Source organism: Capricornis sumatraensis, chromosome 3, assembly GCF_032405125.1.
Source record: "Capricornis sumatraensis isolate serow.1 chromosome 3, serow.2, whole genome shotgun sequence".
Lineage (NCBI taxonomy): Eukaryota > Metazoa > Chordata > Mammalia > Artiodactyla > Bovidae > Capricornis > Capricornis sumatraensis.
In genome coordinates, this window is record NC_091071.1 from 40,617,950 (window position 1) to 40,636,285 (window position 18,336).

Below are 18,336 nucleotides of genomic sequence, written 5' to 3' on the forward strand. Positions count from 1 at the left end.
CTGTATGTCCTTGAACCATCTAAGTCCATGCCCCACTCTGCTTGTGGTCCAGCTTCCTCACTTGGGAGGACCCTGGCACTGTCCATTGGCAGGTATACACTGAGCACCTACTGTGTGTCAGGGACACAAAGCCATCATGCTGTGCACCTCTCCCATCCAGACGTATCGCCACTCTTCCAGGGACAGTCCTCCCCACTAAAGGGTGCCATCCCTTCCAGCCTCCTTCAGGACCTTGTCCATAACCATCCCCTCTCTTGATACTGGCCATTCCACCTCTCCTGCCATGCCAACTCAGACCCTACAACCTACAGGGGATGTTAAAGCAGAGCTCAGTTTTGGGGTCAACTGAGTTTAATCCCAACTTTGCACTGTCCAGTTGGTGACTGTCTGTGGCTCACGTTCCTCATCTATAAATGGGGACATTAATCATCCCCGCCTCTGGGAGTTGTCCTGTGATTCTGACAAGGTAGTGCAGCGCTCAGTGCCTAGATACTTACTGACTGCCAGTAAACCAAGGCAGCCAGCAAGTACTGCGCCAGCCAGCCCTGGCGAGACAGAGCGGTGTCTCCCACTCCTGCCAGTGAGCCACACACACTGCCTCTGGGTGGCAAAGCGGGATTTGTGACCTCCTGTCAAATCAATTCTTCCCATGGCCAGATCCACCAATGAAACTGAACGGGAAGACACAGAAGGAAGGTGCTAGTGGGTACTAGCTACTCCTAGCTAGTGGGTACACCAGGCAGGAACACTGTATACCATGCCCTTACGGCCCATGGTCCCTGTCCTCAAGCGGTTCCCAGACCAGCCAAGACCAAACAACAGGCCATAGGGGAACAAGCAGGGCCTTAAGGGTACTGAGGTTACTGGCTTTACCTCATGGGTTTGGGGGTGAGGCAGAGTAGACTATGGAGATTAGGGACCCAAGAGAGGAGCAGAGATTTGACACACTGGAGGTCTGGATCGCCTGGCACAGGGTGAGTGCTTGGGAAGCTGGGACCTGCTGGTCTGCTCCCTGGGCCTAGTGAAAGTAATGAGAAAACTACACCGACTGTATGAACTGGCAATTCCACGTCTAAGTGTCTACCCAAGAGAAATGAGGGCCTGTGTCTGGAAATGAACATGTAGGAAGAACCTTCATAGGGGCATTACTTACAATGGCCCCAAACTGAAGCCACCCAAATGCCCATCAAGTGAGGAACAGGGGAGTAAATTCTTACAATGACCCATGTGGCAATTAAAAAAAAAAAAAAAAAAAACACTGAGAAGAATGGATTTCATTGATACTATGTTGATCCAAAAAAAGGAATAACCAGGAGTACACAGGGCAAGCTCCTGCAAAATAGTCCAGGACAGGCAAAGCAGGCTGTGACTCACTCTTTGGTGACAGAAGTCAGAAAAGCAACTGGAGGGGTAACCTCTAGGGACACCTAGCAACTTGAGAGAACTTTCTGGAGTGATGGAAATATTCTATACCTTGATCTCGGCTGTTTACACAGGCCTGTTCAGTTGCCCAGTTGTGTCCAACTCTTTAAAATCCTATGAGGCTGCACACTTAAGATTTATGCACTTTATGTTTTGTGTGTGTCCGACTCTGCAACCCCATGGACTGCAGCACGCCAGGTTTCCCTGTCCTTCACTATGTCCCAGAGTTTGCTCAAATTCACATCCATTGAATCGGTGATACCACCTAACCATCTCATCTTTTGTCGCCCCCTTCTCGTCCTGCCCTCAATTTTTCCCAGCACCAGAGTCTTTTCCAATGAATCAGGTCTTCTCATCAGGTGGCCAAACTTTTGGAGCATCAGCTTCAGCAACAGTCCTTCCAATGAATATTCAGGATTGATCTGTATGTTTTATGCCTCCATAAAAGTTAGTAATACGTAGTAATGATGAGAGCGACCAGTTACTGAGTGCTGTGTTCTAGGCACTAACGTCCTTCTCTTAGACCCTGATCCCACTGCCCTGTAAATTATTCGTCCACATGACCACCAAGCACAGGGAAAGCGGTTTTGCAAAGGCCTGGAAACGCCTTTCCAGAACGCAAGGCTTGTTAGGAAGGAGCCTGGGCCTGCCTCTCAGGAAAGGCCATAATCGGCCAATGTGCAGACCCAGCGCCGACCCAGCAAAGGTGCGGACGTGACTCCGGCCCAAAGGGGAGAGCGGACCCCTCCCGCCGCAATCCCGCGGAGCGCGCAGCCTGCAAGATCGGAGACAAGCCAGCCATTCACAGCCGGCCCGGCGCGGGGGTCACTCGATTCAGGGCCTCCGTCACCTAGGCTGACCAAGCGCCTCCAATGGGCGAGCTGTCCCCCAGCAGCCAATGAACAGCAGCCTTACGTCCTGCGCCGGCGCTCCGGTTCCTCGGCCGAATTTCCGCAGTGAGCGCTCCACGCAGAATGCCGGTTGGCTTCCAGCCAGCCAATCATCGCAGCGCCTAGGCGCTCCAGCCAATGGCCACCCGCCTGCCCGCGGCGGACCGTGACGGTTGGCCCGGCGCTCCCGCAGCCCGCGGGAAGCGGGGGCGGATTGGCGCAGGCGGGGCCCAATGGGCCGCACGCGCGAGGCGCGGGGCCTATGAGCGCGCCGGGGGCGGGGTGGGCCCGGCAGCAGGCGGCTGCGAGGAAGAGCGGGCGGCCGGTGGCGGTGGCGGCGGCGGCGGCGGCGTCGGCGGCCGGTGGCGGCGGCGGGCGGCCATGGCGGAGGCGGAGGGGGAGGCCGGCGGCGACGACGGCCGCTGCGTGCGGCTGAACGCCGAGCGGGCCCAGGCGCTGCTGGCCGACGTGGACACGCTGCTGTTCGACTGCGACGGCGTGCTGTGGCGCGGCGAGACGGCGGTGCCCGGTGCGCCCGAGACCCTGACGGCGCTGCGGGCCCGCGGCAAGCGCCTCGGCTTCATCACCAACAACAGCAGCAAGACCCGCGAGGCCTACGCTGAAAAGCTGCGGTGCCTGGGCTTTGGCGGCCCGGCGGGGCCCGACGCTGGCCGCGAGGTCTTCGGCACGGCCTACTGCACCGCGCTCTACCTGCGCCAGCGCCTGGCCGGCCCGCCGGCCCCCAAGGCCTACGTGCTGGGCAGCGTGGCCCTGGCCGCCGAGCTGGAGGCCGTGGGCGTCTCCTGCGTGGGCGTGGGCCCCGAGCCGCTGCGGGGCGACGGCCCCGGCGACTGGCTGGACGCGCCCCTGGAGCCCGATGTGCGCGCCGTCGTGGTGGGCTTCGATCCGCACTTCAGCTACATGAAGCTCACCAAGGCCGTGCGCTACCTGCAACAGCCCGACTGCCTGCTTGTGGGCACCAACATGGACAACCGACTCCCCCTGGAGAACGGCCGCTTCATCGCGGGTCCGTGCGCCCCGGGTGGAGGGAGGCTGGAGGGCGGGCAGCGAGCCCCTCCCGGCCTCTGACCCCCGGCACGCGTCCCCTCCCTCTCCACCCCCGCAGGTACCGGCTGTCTGGTCCGAGCCGTGGAGATGGCCGCCCAGCGCCAAGCCGACATCATAGGGAAGCCCAGCCGCTTCATCTTCGACTGCGTGTCCCAGGAGTACGGCATCCACCCAGAGCGCACCGTCATGGTGGGCGACCGCCTGGACACAGACATCCTCCTGGGCGTGACCTGTGGTCTGAAGACTATCCTCACCCTCACGGGCGTCTCCAGTCTGCGAGACGTGAAAAGTAATCAGGAAAGTGACTGCAAGGCTAAGAAGAAAATGGTCCCTGACTTCTATGTTGACAGCATAGCCGACCTTTTGCCTGCCCTTCAAGGTTAAAGATTTAGTGTCTTTAATCTCCAGAATAAAAAAGAAAATTGAAAATCACTTACCCAAATTAATAGGTGGGGCTTCAGCATCGCTCAGCTAGGTGGCTTCAAGTTTGCTTACTTGGAGTTAAGCAGAGGCGCTAGTTGTTAACCTTGTAAGTAAATGTTTGGGGCACGACTTTGTTTACAGATACTTACATTTTAAAATGCACTTTTAAGCTTGGAGGGCATTGTGGGGATCCTGGGCCTTAGGTGCCAGTGGGCCTTGCTGTTGGGTTCAGTGTGTGTCCAGGATTCAGGTAACCTCAGGGCCTACTGGTGAGACTGAGGTGGGTCTAGGGGTGTCATGTATTTATTGAAAGTTTCAGGAATCAGTGGGGAGGAGGAACTGATCATTTCCACTGTTGTGAGCAACTTGTGCAAACCAAGCCAGGGCCCCATCGGTGTGGTCCTCAGAGGAACCTGCTGCCGCCTCAGGTCTTCACCTGCAGGGTGGAAGCGAAGGAAGGGGCTGGTCTCGGGTGGAGCCTCCCTGTCCATGGGGTCTGGGGTGCTGCCCTCACCACCCCACACTTCTTCAAAACCACTCCGATGTCACAACTGAGTGGCTGTTCCGTTTTAGAGACGAGGGCTGCCACCCACGTGCAGTCGTGCATTTCTGTAAACTCAGCCCGGCTGAGCCTGGTCCTTTCCAAACGTGCATGTAAACCCAGGTGGTCTGGACTGAGCCTGTTGCTTGGCGAGCAGCCAGGAAAGCATGAATGCGGTCGTTGAACTCAGGGCTGCCGTTCAGGGAGCTCAGAGCAGCATTGGTACCAAAAGTTTTTGTTTTTTAGCTTTCTAACAATTTTGTCAGGTGGTGGACTTGAAGCGTAAGCGTATGATTAATAGCTGTGCTCTGTCTTATAGGGAAAATCCCACTGAAGAAATCTGCGGGCCCGATAGCCAGCAGTTGGGCCAAAGGCATGTGCTGGCCAAAGAATGCTTATCACCCAAGGCTCCCTCTGGGCAGGGGAGGAAAGAGGTGTCCCCCAAAACAGGAATTGAATCTCTTCCTGTCTTCCCAGACACTTGGTTGGGATAGGTGTCATATGCCAGGGGTCCCTGAGGCCATGTGTTTTGACCCTGAGGTACCTTGTCATTTGCCAGTGGGAGAACTGGCTGGGTCCACTGACTAGCCAAGGGTTCTTGGCAGAGGGCCGTGGCCTTTTCTGCCTGCTCCCTGAGTTGCTGACCTTTGAGGATGGGCCACTGGCTGCACTTGTAGGGGAGTGCCTGGGAAGCTGTTCCTTTTGGCCGACTACTTCCTGGTGCCTCGCCACACACCCAGCAGCTTCTGCTCAGAGCCCATGGTTCTCTCCTAGCCTCAAGATCACCTTGCTCCTTCACCCACCCTCTTAAGAGTTCTCAGAGCAATAAGGCGTGTCCTGAGCCTTGGCTCCTCCCAGGCCTCAGCGTCTGGGGTTCAGACTCTGCCAGGGGCGACGTGAGGGCAGCGGCGCCTGTGAGCTTGGTGGTGCTGACGTTGGCTCTGCGAGGTCGGCTCAAGGTGGGTCTGGATGTTGAGCAGGCCTGTCAGGGCGTTGTCACCCACACCAGGAGCATGCGGCAGCCGGCGACACCTCCCTCTTGCCTGGGCAGCGGCCCAGGAGCCTGTGCATCCTATCCCCCCACCTCTGTTGCACTGTGTGAACCCAAAGGTGTATTAAACTCTCGACTGAAGCTGACTCTGGTGTTCCTTGCTCTCGCCTGGACAGCAGCCTCTGCGTGGAGGGTGCAGCTGTCTCGGCCACAGCCAGATGGCCAGGGAGCGGGAGGGGGTACCCTCAGGACAAGGCCATTCTGGGACTCCAATTCAATTTGGGACTCTGAGCACAGGAACTCCGCCCTGTCTGAGGCCCACTACAGAGAGGCGGGTTCTGAAGAATGAGGAAAAACAAGGCACACAAAAAATAACCAGAGAAGGAAGAGATCATGGGGTAAAGCTGGTGAAGGACACGCACTTCCTGAAACCTGCCAGTCCTGGGAGCTACTGGGTTTTGGGATCCATAGCCCAAAGCGGCTGGAAACGCATGGCACCGGTCAGTTAGGGACAGCCATGCTGGGCCAGGCAGGGGTCTGTGGGCATGAGGCTGGCCTCACCATCCTGGAGTATGCAGGCAATCTAGGAGGCTGCCCCTCCAGCAGTGGAACCTCCTAGAAGCTGCCCTGGTCTTGGGCAGGCACCTGCAGGCTGCTGTGCATTGGTGGGGACTGGGAAGCAGCTGGGGTGCATGGGAGGAAAGGGAAGTGGCAGAGTCCTATGAAACAGCCACTTGCTGATGGCCTGCTGTATGCCAGGCCCCGTGCCCAGAGTGTAGAGGTAACCTGAGAGACTGGGAACAGGCATCTACAGGAAAATGAAATCAGCCCCCAGCCAGACTTTGTATTATAAAGTCCTGGGCAACCTGGGCTGCCCTCTGCGCCAGCCACTGGGTCTCCACTTCCACAACGGCTCTTGCACTGCCAGGCCTATGTGCGCTCTGGTCTGCGCAGACCAGGCATCAGGAGAGCCAGGCAGCGATGAGCAGCCCCTCCAGGCGTCTCTGAGCGGGATATCAGGTGGCTGGGCCGGGGAGGAAGCAGGGGGGTTAGACGGGGAGGGGGCCAGAAGGACTGGCTCATCGGAGGTGTCCTGAGGTTTCCCAGCTGACTCGGGAGCAGCAGACAATCCCGCATTGTCCCCTGGCTGCAGCATGGGGCAGGGGAGCCACTGGGCCCAGCACCCCACACCTGCGAGGGTGAGCGCTTCCCCCACTCACACCCTCTTGGGGACAGAGGCCCAGGGCTGCCTGGCAGGGCAGGAAGAGCATCTGTCTCCTGAACTTCCTCAGCCTCCACCTCCCCTGAAGCAGCCCACTGCCTGGCCTCCACTCTGGGCCCTATTGACTCCGATGTGCCTCCAGGTGGAGACCAAGCCCTGCCACGGGCGCTGGAGAGCTCCTGGCTTGCTGCTGCTGCTGCTGCTGGCGCTGGCCACCGCCGCTGCTGTGGTTGGAGGGCTCCTTGGTTTCAGCCACAGCCCTCCTCAGGTGAGGCCCTTCTCAGGACCCAGGCAGAGGCTCAGACAGTCGGGAGGAGGAGGAGACCAGCCCTCCAGTGGGGCCAGGGCAGGGAGCAGACATCAGAAACCCAGAGGAGTGGTGGGTCAGAGCCCTGCAGCTGGGCTGGGGGTGTGTTGAGGCAGCCCCAGCCTGGCCAGCGACCTCCCGCCTCCCACTCAGGCCCCTCTGCAGACGCTCCGCCTGAGCCTCCCGAGCCCAGGCATGCCCCGGTCCAACCAAACCGAGCAGGTGGATGTGGCTCAGAACGTGGCAACCATCTGGGTGACTCCAGCCCAGAGTAACCGCAGCTCGGCAGTGCTATTCGATGGGCAGAGCGTGAGTGGACTGGCAGGGCGGGGTGCGGGGGCGGGGGGGGGCGGTTCAGATGGCCCTGCCTCACCTGCCTGCCTGCCCAGGGCTGCGTCTGTTACCGGCCCTTGGAGCACCAGGCCTGCTTCCTGCGCCTGATGGAACCCCAAGACCGTGAGACTCTGCAGCTGCTGATGAACACCTCTCAGGTGAGGAGCCTCCGGCCAGGGGCCGGACAAAGGGTCCTGTGTGCAGCCTGGGGCCAGGGCGGGCTAGGGCTCCAGTTTCAGGGGAACAGAAGCTCTGTCTTCCTGTGGACGAGGGTGCTGACAAGAGCCGGGGCAGGGCTGGCACGCCACCAGCATGTCCTGGGGTGCATGGGCCCCACCCCACCAGAAGCAGCGCGAGCATCCTTCTCCGCAGTTCCAAGCAACGCAAAGCCCCAGCCAGGACACCCACTACGCCCAGGAGCTGCTGGCAGTGCTTGGGAGCCAAGAGGTGGACCCTGCCCAGGTCGGGGCTCCCGTGCAGCACCTTTGTGCCAAGACTCCCATTTACTGGGCCCGACGTGCAGAGGGTAAGTTGGGGCAGGCTGTGCGGAGGGGCCTGGGCTCCCTTAGGACAGTCTGGGGACGGAGCGGGAAGGGTCCTTTGGGGTTCACAGAGACCCCTCCTCCAGAGCCCCAGAGGCAGCGGCTGATCTACCTATGTATCGACATCTGCTTCCCGAGCAACATCTGTGTGTCCGTCTGCTTTTATTACCTCCCGGACTGAGCCCCCAGTCTGGTCCCACAGGCCGGTCACCTGGCCGACCCTGTCACCAGTCCACAGAGGGCGGACAGGGATAATAAACCACTCCACCTGGCTGTGACGGTATTCTCTGTGGCCTTGGGGACACAAAACAGGGCTGGCGGGGGCAGGGGGGGGGCGGCTGAGGAGGCCCCAGCTGGGGGTAAGCGCCAGCCTTGGACGCCCTTGGTGGCTCTAGGTCCCATGGGTCAAGAGTTTCTGAAGGAATGAGCCCTGCTGCGTCCACATAAGCAGCCAGGGCTGAGAAAGTCCCGGAGTGGACTGGCCTGGCCGGGGGGGCCAGGGTCACTCAGTCCAGTCCGGCGAGCCTCGGATGAAGCAGCCAGCCCATGGGTGTCACATTGACCTGGGCAGCTGGACAGACACACCCGGCTGGTGCCGCCTGGACGGCTGCCTGCAGTGCCCAGGAACGAGGCTAGCCCAGCACGCTGTCATTGAAGGCCAAGCACACGACGGCTTTCTGGTGGCCGCCGTACTCTCTCTTGATCTCGCCTGTCTCCACGCACCAGAGCCGGGCCAGGTTGTCAGAGGAAGCTGCAGGGAGGGAGGGAGAGCACGGATGGGGTTCGGGGAGCAGCCCCGGGCCAGGCCAGTGGGGAGGGGCAGGGCAGCGGGGCCCACCGGTGACGATGTACTGCGAGTCCCCCGAGAAGGCGCAACCCCACATCCAGCCCCGAGATGATTCTCCGGGGTTGCTGCTCTTGATGCTCAGCTCCGTCATCAGGGAGAAGTTGGACGTCCTCCAGATCTTGCATGTCTGGTCAGCCGAGCAGGTGGCGAGGAGCCTGGGGGCGGGGGTGAGTGCGGCAGGGATGCCATCAGCAGCCGCTCCCATCCCGCACTCCTGTGCTGTCCTCCAAGCAGACCCCAAAGCATCAGGCCCCCAGCCCCAGGCACACCACCTCCTGCCCCCCAGCCCTGCACACACGTGGAGTCGGGGCTGAAGCGGCACTGCAGGGCATAGCGGGTGTGCGCCGGGATCTTGGTCTTGGGGATGAGCTGTGTCACCTCATCGCCAATGCCTCCGGTCAGGTTCCAGACATAGCAGTTCCCCTGCCGGGGAGGAGGGAAGTCACAGGAGGCCGGGCCTCCAGTCTGATGGGTCAGGGAGGATACCCAGCAGCAAGGCCTAGATCCAGGGGCTGCCACCCAGCACTGCGGCTACGCACAAGGACCTGGGGCGCGGGGATACGTGACAAGGAGCACCTGGGAGACCTGGCCCTGAGCAAGGGCCACACCTGATGGGCTGAGGGCAGGAGGTCATGCCTGGCCTTCCTGAAGGATGCGCCTGGCCAACAGGAATGTGCAGAACAAGACGGGATGAGGGCAGCCAGACACAGGGAACTGCAGGGCAAAGGCTTGGGAGTGGACAGTTTGGAGATGTCGAAGGATAACTGATTCGCTGAGATCGAATGGACATTAAAGGGAGAAAAGGAGGCTGGATAGGAGTCCAGGGGTCAGATGGCAGGGTCCTGAGGCCCTGGTAAGGAGCCCGGGGCATCTCAGTGTTAACCTAGGAGAAGGAGGTGGTCAGGCTGCTCCTGCTGAAGGATGCTCTGCATTGGGACAGGGAGATGTCACAGGGGAAGGACGTCAGAGAGGCTCCAGCCACTGTCAGGAGAGAGGAGGGAAACTGGGACCAGGAGGAGAGAGGGAAGTGGACAACTGGAAAGAATGGAGGTGGAGAGGCCCCGTCTGCCGCATGGGCCATGACCGGCGGCGAGAGGCTGCATCGGGCGTGACCCCCAGGGTTCTGGCTCTGAGGGCTAGGTCAGAGCTGGAGCCCCGGTTGGGGAAGCAGGACTCGGGAGGAGAGGGGAGAGGCCACAGGGACACATGGGGCATGAGCCCACCTGCAGGAACAGGGTTCTAAAGAACAGGGCACCGAACTGCACCCTCTCCCCGGGACTCACAGTGCTATTGACAGCAGCCATGTAGCTGGCGTCTGGGTCAATGTGGGCGGATGTGATGGAGACCTCTGGCTCCGGGATCAGCTGCTCATTGTGGTCGGTTTTCAAGTCCCAGATGTGGATGGCGCCACTTTGGTCACCCACGATGAGCTCCGCCTGAGGAGGTGCCGGGGAGGTGAGGCCGGGCAGCACCCCTGCCCTCCAGAGCCCCAGGGTGCCCAGCCCCAGGCGGCCCCCTCACCTGGTTGGGGTGCAGGCACACACAGTTAATCGGCGCATTCACCTGGAAGATTCGCTGACACTGCAGGTTCCGGGACCTTCGAGATGGGGGGACACACCCCGTCCGTGGTGCGTGGCCGTCGGTGCCCCCCTCCTCCCCGAGAGACCCTTTCCTTTGCTCTTTGGTACAGCTCATTCCAGACCCCTCTGTGGGATCAGGCTAGGGATCTGCTCGGGGCGGGGGTGGGGGGGGGGTCTTTGTGGGTCTGCCTCCCTGCCCTACCTGCTTTCCTCACCTGCCTTCAAGAAGTCACCTGCATAGACAGTCTCCTGGGCTGGCCCTCACCCTACCCACCTGGGCAGCAAGCTGCTCCCCACCCACCCACCCCCCGCGCCCACACCTGAGGTCCCAGATGCGGGCGGTGCAGTCCTCCCCGCCCGTGTACATCCAGCGCCCGTCCTCGTGGAAGCCCACCGACGCGACGTTCTTGTTGACCCCATCATAACTGATGATGGGGTTGGGGTTATTGGAGTTGAGGTCATACATGCGAATGTGCTGGTAACCTAGGAGAAGAGGCCAAACAAGTGAGGCTGTGCCGACGGACCTAGGAGAAATCAGGGGTTGGGGTGGAGGGCAGGGTACCTGCAGCTGCAATCATGGTGCGGTCGGGTGTGATCTCCAGCGCGTTCACCTGCTGGGTCTGTTAAGGAGGGTGACCAACAGGGGCCTCCGAGGCCTCCACCCCGGCGGGTTCAGGGCCGCGTCCTTCCCACCGGGCATCCTGTCCGGCACCACCCGCCCCATCGCCCCAGCGGAGGATACGGAGTCCTGGTGCTGCACAGTTCGCGTACAGATCCCGCTGTGGGCCTGCCAGAACCGCACCGTGTGGTCATAGCCTGCAGTGGCCAAGATGACGGGGTCACTGCCCACTGTGCCTGGAGACGTATTCATGGTGTGGCTGCCGGAAGGGCTCCTAGCGACACAGGGCACTAGGTCTGACCCGCAGGGGCCAGAGATCAGAGCATCTAGAGCAGAGATAGGGAGTGCAGTGTTTAGAGAATACCCTACGTCCTAAGTACGTTACAGCAGATTACTCGGTGCTGGGGAATAATGAAATCATCCCCATTTTAGACACGGAGAAAACCGAGGCGCGGAGAGGTTCAGGGCAACCGGCAAGGGACAGCTCCGCGCTCCGAGCCGCGGCCTCCGTCCCCCGCCCCGAGAGCCGCCGCCGGAAAGCCCTCCCACCAGCGGCCTGCAGGGGGCAGTCGCGCCGCGGTACCGCAGGGGCGGGCCGCGCATGCGCAGCGCTGCGCACTGGCCAGCGAGCGAAGCCTGAGCGCGGCGACCGCGCGTGCGTAGTGGGCCTGCGGCGGGCCCTGTGGGGCGGCGTGGGGGAGCTCCCTGGCTGGACCCTCGAGCTTCCCTGCGCTCCGCCGACCGCCCTGACTCTGTCCCGCGGAGCCAGCGCCCCCCGGGCCCGCTCTCCCGGCCCCTGGATATCTCCTTCCAGCCCTCGTCCCGCGCCCCCCGTACCTTTCATGCGGCTCCGCGCTCCGCCGCGGCCCAGGACGGCTAGCGGAGCCGGACCAGGTCGATAAAGGCAGAGCATCGAGTTATCGATGGGCTAGTAGGGCGACACCAAGGGGCGCGAGGGAAGGGGGTGGCGGGGACGAGACTGAAGCCCTGGGGTAGAAGGCTCCTGTCTCCTGGGAAGAAGCGGTACAGGCCCCGAGACGAAAGCACCGACCCCAGCCTTTTCCTCTCTCGGGGACCCCACCCTCCCGAGAGCGGTTCCCTAGGCCGGGTGGTACGATCCACCCCCCACCCCCCATCCGTCTGGTGCCCACTAGGATTCCCAGGTAATTTGCAGGACATCCAGTTGCATTTGATTTCAGGTAAGCAACGTGTTTTGTTGAGTACAGCCTAAATATTGTACGGGATATACTTATACTAAAAAGTTCTACGTTGCTTGCCTAAAATTCAAGTGTGGTTAGGTGTCCTGTAGTTTTATTTGCTACATCAGGCAACCCCTAGTCTGGGCCCTGTCAGGCCTGTGCAGACCCATCGGACCCTCAGGTCCCTTCACTAATCCTAGTGACCCGTCCATTACTGGGGTCCCTCGCGGCTTCTCTTCCATCCAGCCTTCCCACATTCTACACACGTGGCCTCAGAAAAATAATAAAAAGAATCTTGCGACAGCCTCTCCCAGGGCGTCTTCCCACCAGGCTTCTAAATTGAGCTGCACCCCTTTTCCTTCCTCTGGCCCCTTGACCAAGGCCATGTCCGCTGCCTATCCACCCAGGCCCTGGTCCCGGCAACCTTCCTCCCTGAATCTTCCCTCTTTCCTTCCTGTCAGCGTTTCTTTTTCTTGTCTTTCTTTGTTTAATTTTTTGTCTGTGCACCATGTGGCTTGCGGGATCATGTGGTTCCCCGACCAGGGATTGAACCTGTGTCCACTGCAGTGGAAGCACCAAGCCTGAACCCCTGGACTGCCAGGGAAGTCCCTCCCTCAGCATTTCCACACCATCCTTCCAGACGGCACCCTTTCAGAAATCCAGCCTCACTTCTCACTAGCAGCTTGACTCGCTGTCAGCTGTCATGTTTTACTCCCAGCTCTCCAGTGAGAGTTTCACAAGGTCACTGGCCATCTCACACTGCCAAACGCAGCGCATACTTTTCTCATGCATCTTGCTACGTCTGTCTACACAGTGGCTGACAGCACTGCTCCTAGAAAGCTCCTGTGACTTGCTAGCTTCTTGCCCCCCGCTTTCATTCTCTTTCTCTGTCTTCCCCTCGAGGCTGGCAGCCTCCAGAGATCCTGTGTCCACCCTGTCCCTGGGGCTCCTGCCCACTCTCCAGGGATTTCAGTACCTTCCTTGCTCCGGGTCCTTCCTTCCCTGTCTCCAGCTCACAGCCAGCTCCCTGTTTGATATTGTTCATCAAGGGCCCCACAGACCCCTCTGCTTCCCATGGCCAAGACAGTTCATGATAGACCTGCCCCTAAAGGCTTTCTCTTCTGTGTGTGGTGCCCACCCATAATTGACAGCCAGACGGGATCCCGTGGACCACCACCCCCTCTCAGGAGCAGCTTCCCCATCACCCTTCTCCTGCCCCCTCCAAGCTGTCCTTCACATTATAGAGTGGTCTTCTGTAAACCTAAGACTGAGGACTTCCCTGGTGATTCAGTGGTTAAGAATCTACCGTCTAATGCAGGGGCTGCTCCTGCTGCTAAGTCGCTTCAGTCGTGTCTGACTCTGTGCGACCCCAGAGATGGCAGCCCACCAGGCTTCGCCATCCCTGGGATTCTTCAGGCAAGAACACTAGAGTGGGTTGCCATTTCCTTCTCCAGTGCAGGAAAGTGAAAAGCGAAAGTGAAGTCGCTCAGTCCTGTCCAACTTTGCGACCCCATGGTCTGCAGCCCGCCAGGCTCCTCTGTCCATGGGGTTTTCCAGGCAAGAGTACTGGAGTGGGTTGCCATTGCCTTCTCCCTAATGCAGGGGGTGTGAGTTCAATCCCTGGTCGGGGAGCCAAGATCCCACATGCTGCAGGGCAACTAAGCCCACGCATTGCAGGTACTAAGCTTACAGCTAGTGAGCTTACATGCCACAACTAAGACCTGATGCAGCCAAACATAAATAAATATTTTTTAACTAAAAAAAAATCCTAAGCCTAAACCTTGTAAGAATCCTGCAAAGTGTCACCCATCACCCTTCAGACTCCTGGGCCCAGCCCCTGCCAGGGGAGGCTGGGCCCAGGAGTCTGGGAGAAAGCAGGGGAGAAAGCCCCTGCAGCTTTCTCCTCTCCACTGCACAAGCCACGAGTGAATGGCAGTCTCAGAATTCACTGCACCCTCTCTTTGAACCCTTGCCCACACCTAGGATGTGTCATCTCTGCCTCTTTACCTGCTGAACTGATTTTTTTAACACCTTTCATAGCTTTGAGAGCTTATTCTGTATGAAGGGGCTATACCGAATGTTTTGTTTGAATTGAGGTGAAATTCACATTACATGAATGTTGCCATTTTTAAGTGAACAATTCAGTGGCACTTAATGTTGTGCAACCACCACTTCTGTCTAGTTCCAGAACATTCCCATCATTCCAAAAGAACCCCTCCTCCACCACCACCCGTTAGGCACTCACTCCACATCCCCCACCCCACCTCTCCTCAGCCCCTGGCAGCCAGTGATCCGCTTCCTGACTCCATGGATTTACCTCTTCTGGACAGTTCATAGAAATGAAGTCATACAATATATGGCCTTTTGTGTTTGGTTTCTTTCACTGGGCATAACATTTTCTAGGTTCATCCAGGTTGTAGCCTGTGTCAGTGAAAGTGAAAGTCGCTCAGTTGTGACCGACTCTTTGCAACCCCATGGACTGTATAGTCCATGGAATTCTCCAGGCCAGAATACTGGAGTGGGTAGCCTTCCCCTTCTCCAGGGGATCTTCCCAACCCAGGGACTGAACCCAAGTCTCCTGCATTGTAGGTGGTGCTTTACCAGCTGAGTCACAAGGGAAGCCTGTATTAGTACTTCATTCCTTTTTATGGCTGAACAATATTTCATTCTATGGATGGACCATATTTCATTTATCCATTTCTCCATTCATTGATGGACACTTGATGAGATGGTTTCCACGTTTTAGCTAGGACAAATAATGCTTGCAATGAACGTTTCTGTTCAAGTACTTCTGAGTACCTGTTTTGATTTTTCTCGAGTATATAGTAGCAGTGGGGCTGCTGCGTCTTGTCATTCCACGTTTCAGTTTTTGAGGAACCACCAAACTGGGCTGAGCCTTTTACCCACATTCTGCATTGGGTCTTCGCAATAACCCTGCCAAGGAGGAACCACTCCCATTTTGTAGGTGAGAAAACTGAGGCTTGGGACTTCCTTGGTAGCTCAGTGGTAATCCACCTGCCAACGCAGGAGACGTGAGTTTCGATCCCGATCCAGGAAGATCCCACATGCCACGGAGCAACAAAACTACTGAGCCCACATACCCTAGAGCCCATGCTCTTCAACAGAAGAAGCCACTGCAATGAGAAGCCCGGAACTGTAACTAGAGAGTAGCCCCCGCTCGCTGCAACTAGAGAAAGCCTGCTCTGCAATGAAGACCCAACACAGCCAAAAATAAATTAAATTGAAAACCCCCGAGGCTCACAGATGTAGAGTCACACATCCCAGGGCACGTGGTTAGAACGCGGCAAAACCCACCCCACTGGGCTCAGCTACGCCCTGACCTTGCCCCTTCTGGCTGGGCGACTGCATGCGGGCACACCCACCCCACAAACATGCTCATCTTCCTCTTGAAGTACAGGTGCTCCCCAGGGCCGCTCCGGGGAGTGGCAGATGGATATGCAGGCCTGGGAATACCTGAAGGATATCCAGAGCAGCATAAAGCCTGAGAGCCTGAGTGTGGGAGAGAGGCAGGCTCGGGAGAGGGCTAGGGGACACAGCCAGGTGTCTGAGTCCTGAGCATTTTTGTGAGGACTCGGTGGGGGGCTTCCCAGGTGACACCAGGGGTAAAGAAGCCCCTTGCCAATGCAGGAGGCATAAGAGACACGAGTTCGATCCCTGGGTCAGGAAGATCCCCTGGAGGAGGTCATGGCAACCTACTCCAGTCTTCTTGCCTGGAGAATCCCATGGGCAGAGGAGCCTGGCAGGCTACAGTCCACGGGGTCACACAGAGTTGGACATGACTCAAGTGACTTGGCACTGGGGGGAGGGCTGCATATGTCCCATGCCTAGGGGGTAACTGAGACCCGGCCAGGCTCCCTGTCCCGCCTGAATAGCTCCAGCATCCCTGCTGGGTGGAAAAGGGAGACTCGACCCATAGCTGAGGATCCCTTCCATGTACTAAGCATCAGCTGAGCACTGTACAGAGGCGGCATCTTTGAGAATGATAGAAACCGTGGTAGCTCTCAGACTTCACGCTCCCAGCAGTCCACCGGGAGGGGACGTTCACCATCACCATTTTTTACATAAGGGGCTGGACCTCAGGGCCCTGGAGGGCTGGGGCGCACCAGGGAGCCCCAGGCAGGGCATACAGTTGGTGGGCAGGAGCAGGGCTTGTGCTGCGGCCAGGGGAGGGGAGAGGTTGCTGTGCAGCTGGGCAGGGGGCCAGCCCAGGCTGCGGTGAGGCAGCCGCTTCACTCCAGGCTGAGCCTCGGCAATTCTGCTGGTTCAGCGGCCCCTCCTCCTGGGATCGTCCTCCCAGGCCCGACTTCCTGGAGGGCTGCCCAGGTCCCACGCCTCTGTATCCTCATATCCCTGGCCAAAGCGGATGGCCCGCTCTGTCGCCCCCATCCCTGGGATGGGGGGACCCCAGGAAGGTTCACATCTCTGTTTCCAGGTGGACCCTCCCATCAGCTGTGGACTGTGGGCAGAACTGCTGGCCCATTTTACAGATGGGAAAGCTGAGAGTAGGGAGCTTGTCCTGGGTTCTCTGGGCTGGTTGGTAGCGGATCTAGAATGCCTGATTCCTCCTAGGGCATTAGCCTCACCTATCAGAACGAATCTAGCAGAATCTGTCAGCTCTCTTCCCAGGTCTGTCCTGAAAGGATGATGGGCCACACAGCAAGCTGCCCACTCCCAGGTCTATCAGCTACCTGTTAGTTGTCTAGAGTGGAGGTGGGCAGAGACTGGAGGCGAGGCAGCTAGAGGCAGGGCCAGTTCATTTTCCAGAGCTATGTGATCATTCTAAACTAGGACTTGGCCTTTCAGGTATGATGAAGGTGTATTTGTCAAGGTAGGATGATAGAACATATTTTATTTAACATCTTATTAGCACGACTTATAATGTTTAAATTCTTAGACATTTGGTGTGTGGGCCTCTGCTCATACTCCTGCCCCAGGCCCTGAAAATCTTAGGCTCAGACCAGAGTGGTTTGCTACAGACTCTGCAACCCCATGAACTGCAGTACGCCGGGTTTCCCTACGCTTTACCATCTCCCGGAGTTTGCTCAAACTCAGCTCACATTCATAGAGTTGATGTGCCATCTAACCATCTTATCTCTTCTTTGTCACTCTCTCCTCCTGCCTTCAATCTTTCCCAGCATCATCATCTTTTCCAATGAGTCGGCTCTTCGCATCAGGTGGCCAATGTGTTGAAGCTTCAGCTTCAGCATCAGTCCTTCCAGTGAATATTTGGGGCTGATTTCCTTTAGGATTGACTGGTTTGATCTCCTTGCTGTCCAAGGAATTCTCAAGAACCTTCTCCAACACCACAGTTCATGGTTTGTCTCAGCCAGCCAAAACATAAAAATAATGGTAAGGACGCTAACTAACTTTTTTGGGGTTTTTTGGTACTGTTTCCTGTGTGCTAGGCACACTGTTAAGCTCTGCAGATGAATAAAATGCAATTGCTACCCAGATGGGGAATTCACAATACCCACAGAAGCGATTTGCTGAGCACTTACTAAGTTCTACGGCAAAGTGCTTTATAGGTAGCATCACAGTTAATCCTCAAATAATCTACAGGGAGGTATCACTCCCTATTTTACCGAGGGGGAATCAAGATGCAGAAAGACAAAGTGACTGGAAAAGCAAATCTGGTAAGAGGGAGAACTGGGACAAATGCAGAGGTGGTTGTAGGTTCAGATATCAGACTCATGAACTGGAAACTCTGGGACCTCAGGTGAGTCACTTGGCTTTTCTGAGCCTCACTTGAATCTTCATCTGTGAAAAGGATACAGTAAGTCCAGGTTCACCTAGGAAGTGACCAGCATGGTGCCTGACGCAGCAGGTGCCCAGGAATTGGTAACCATAAAGGGTCGGGGGAAAGGCCCTTGTGTTTAGGGACCCCCATGGATGTAAGACATCGGCTTGCTCTCTAGCTTCATGGGAGACCCTACGGGGGGACTGACCAGCTGCCCAGATCAGGGAATCCCAGTGCCTGCTGCTCACCCTCCTCCACCCTCTGGCTGCCTCTTCCTGGACCAGCTTGATGATCTGGGTGGGAGAGGGGTGTCCCGCCATCATGTGTGTGAACCTTCCCAAAGCTGCGTGGAGGAGGGATCATCTGCCCATCCTTGCAAATGAGGAGAGTCTGAGCAGCTCTGTCTCTCGAATGCTGCAGCCATGCCAAACAAGGTGAGGCCTCGAGGAGGCTGAGGTCGGAAGGATGAGACCTGTGTGTATAGGGGGAGTGGCGGAGCTGTCAGAAGCTGTGGCTGGAGGCTGGGGGGGTAAGCAGGCTTGTGTGGGGGGCCAGGTTGCTGCTGGGCAGGGCTGTGACCCCACTGGTGCTGGG

General features: G+C 58.1%; 3 protein-coding genes across 5 annotated transcripts; 2 read left to right on the forward strand and 1 right to left on the reverse strand.

Annotated features, from left to right (window-relative positions):
* The first annotated feature begins 2,450 nt into the window (after nucleotides 1–2,450).
* Nucleotides 2,451–5,429, forward strand: PGP (phosphoglycolate phosphatase). The gene is made up of 2 exons (XM_068968418.1): nucleotides 2,451–3,339; nucleotides 3,439–5,429. The coding sequence occupies exons 1-2, from the start codon at nucleotides 2,451–2,453 to the stop codon at nucleotides 3,762–3,764; spliced, it is 1,215 nt and encodes a 404-aa protein (XP_068824519.1). The 3' UTR covers nucleotides 3,765–5,429.
* BRICD5 (BRICHOS domain containing 5) lies at nucleotides 4,512–7,920 on the forward strand. The gene is made up of 7 exons (XM_068968419.1): nucleotides 4,512–4,566; nucleotides 5,203–5,303; nucleotides 6,700–6,825; nucleotides 7,018–7,173; nucleotides 7,254–7,355; nucleotides 7,570–7,723; nucleotides 7,826–7,920. Exons 1-7 carry the CDS (start codon nucleotides 4,512–4,514, stop codon nucleotides 7,918–7,920), a joined length of 789 nt encoding a protein of 262 aa, XP_068824520.1.
* Nucleotides 7,921–7,925: 5 nt separating this feature from the next.
* Nucleotides 7,926–11,657, reverse strand: MLST8 (MTOR associated protein, LST8 homolog). 3 transcript variants are annotated; one of them, XM_068967949.1, is made up of 9 exons: nucleotides 11,623–11,657; nucleotides 10,909–11,111; nucleotides 10,729–10,777; nucleotides 10,487–10,649; nucleotides 10,108–10,183; nucleotides 9,870–10,022; nucleotides 8,885–9,009; nucleotides 8,578–8,741; nucleotides 7,926–8,490 (listed from the first exon to the last, which is right to left on the reverse strand). In XM_068967949.1, the coding sequence occupies exons 1-9, from the start codon at nucleotides 11,627–11,629 to the stop codon at nucleotides 8,372–8,374; spliced, it is 1,059 nt and encodes a 352-aa protein (XP_068824050.1). In that variant the 5' UTR covers nucleotides 11,630–11,657; the 3' UTR covers nucleotides 7,926–8,371. The 3 variants fall into 3 exon arrangements, with proteins under 3 accessions (XP_068824050.1, XP_068824049.1, XP_068824048.1); XM_068967948.1 differs by having other exon boundaries at nucleotides 10,729–10,780; XM_068967947.1 differs by having other exon boundaries at nucleotides 7,926–8,741; nucleotides 10,729–10,780.
* Between the last annotated feature and the right edge of the window lie 6,679 nt (nucleotides 11,658–18,336).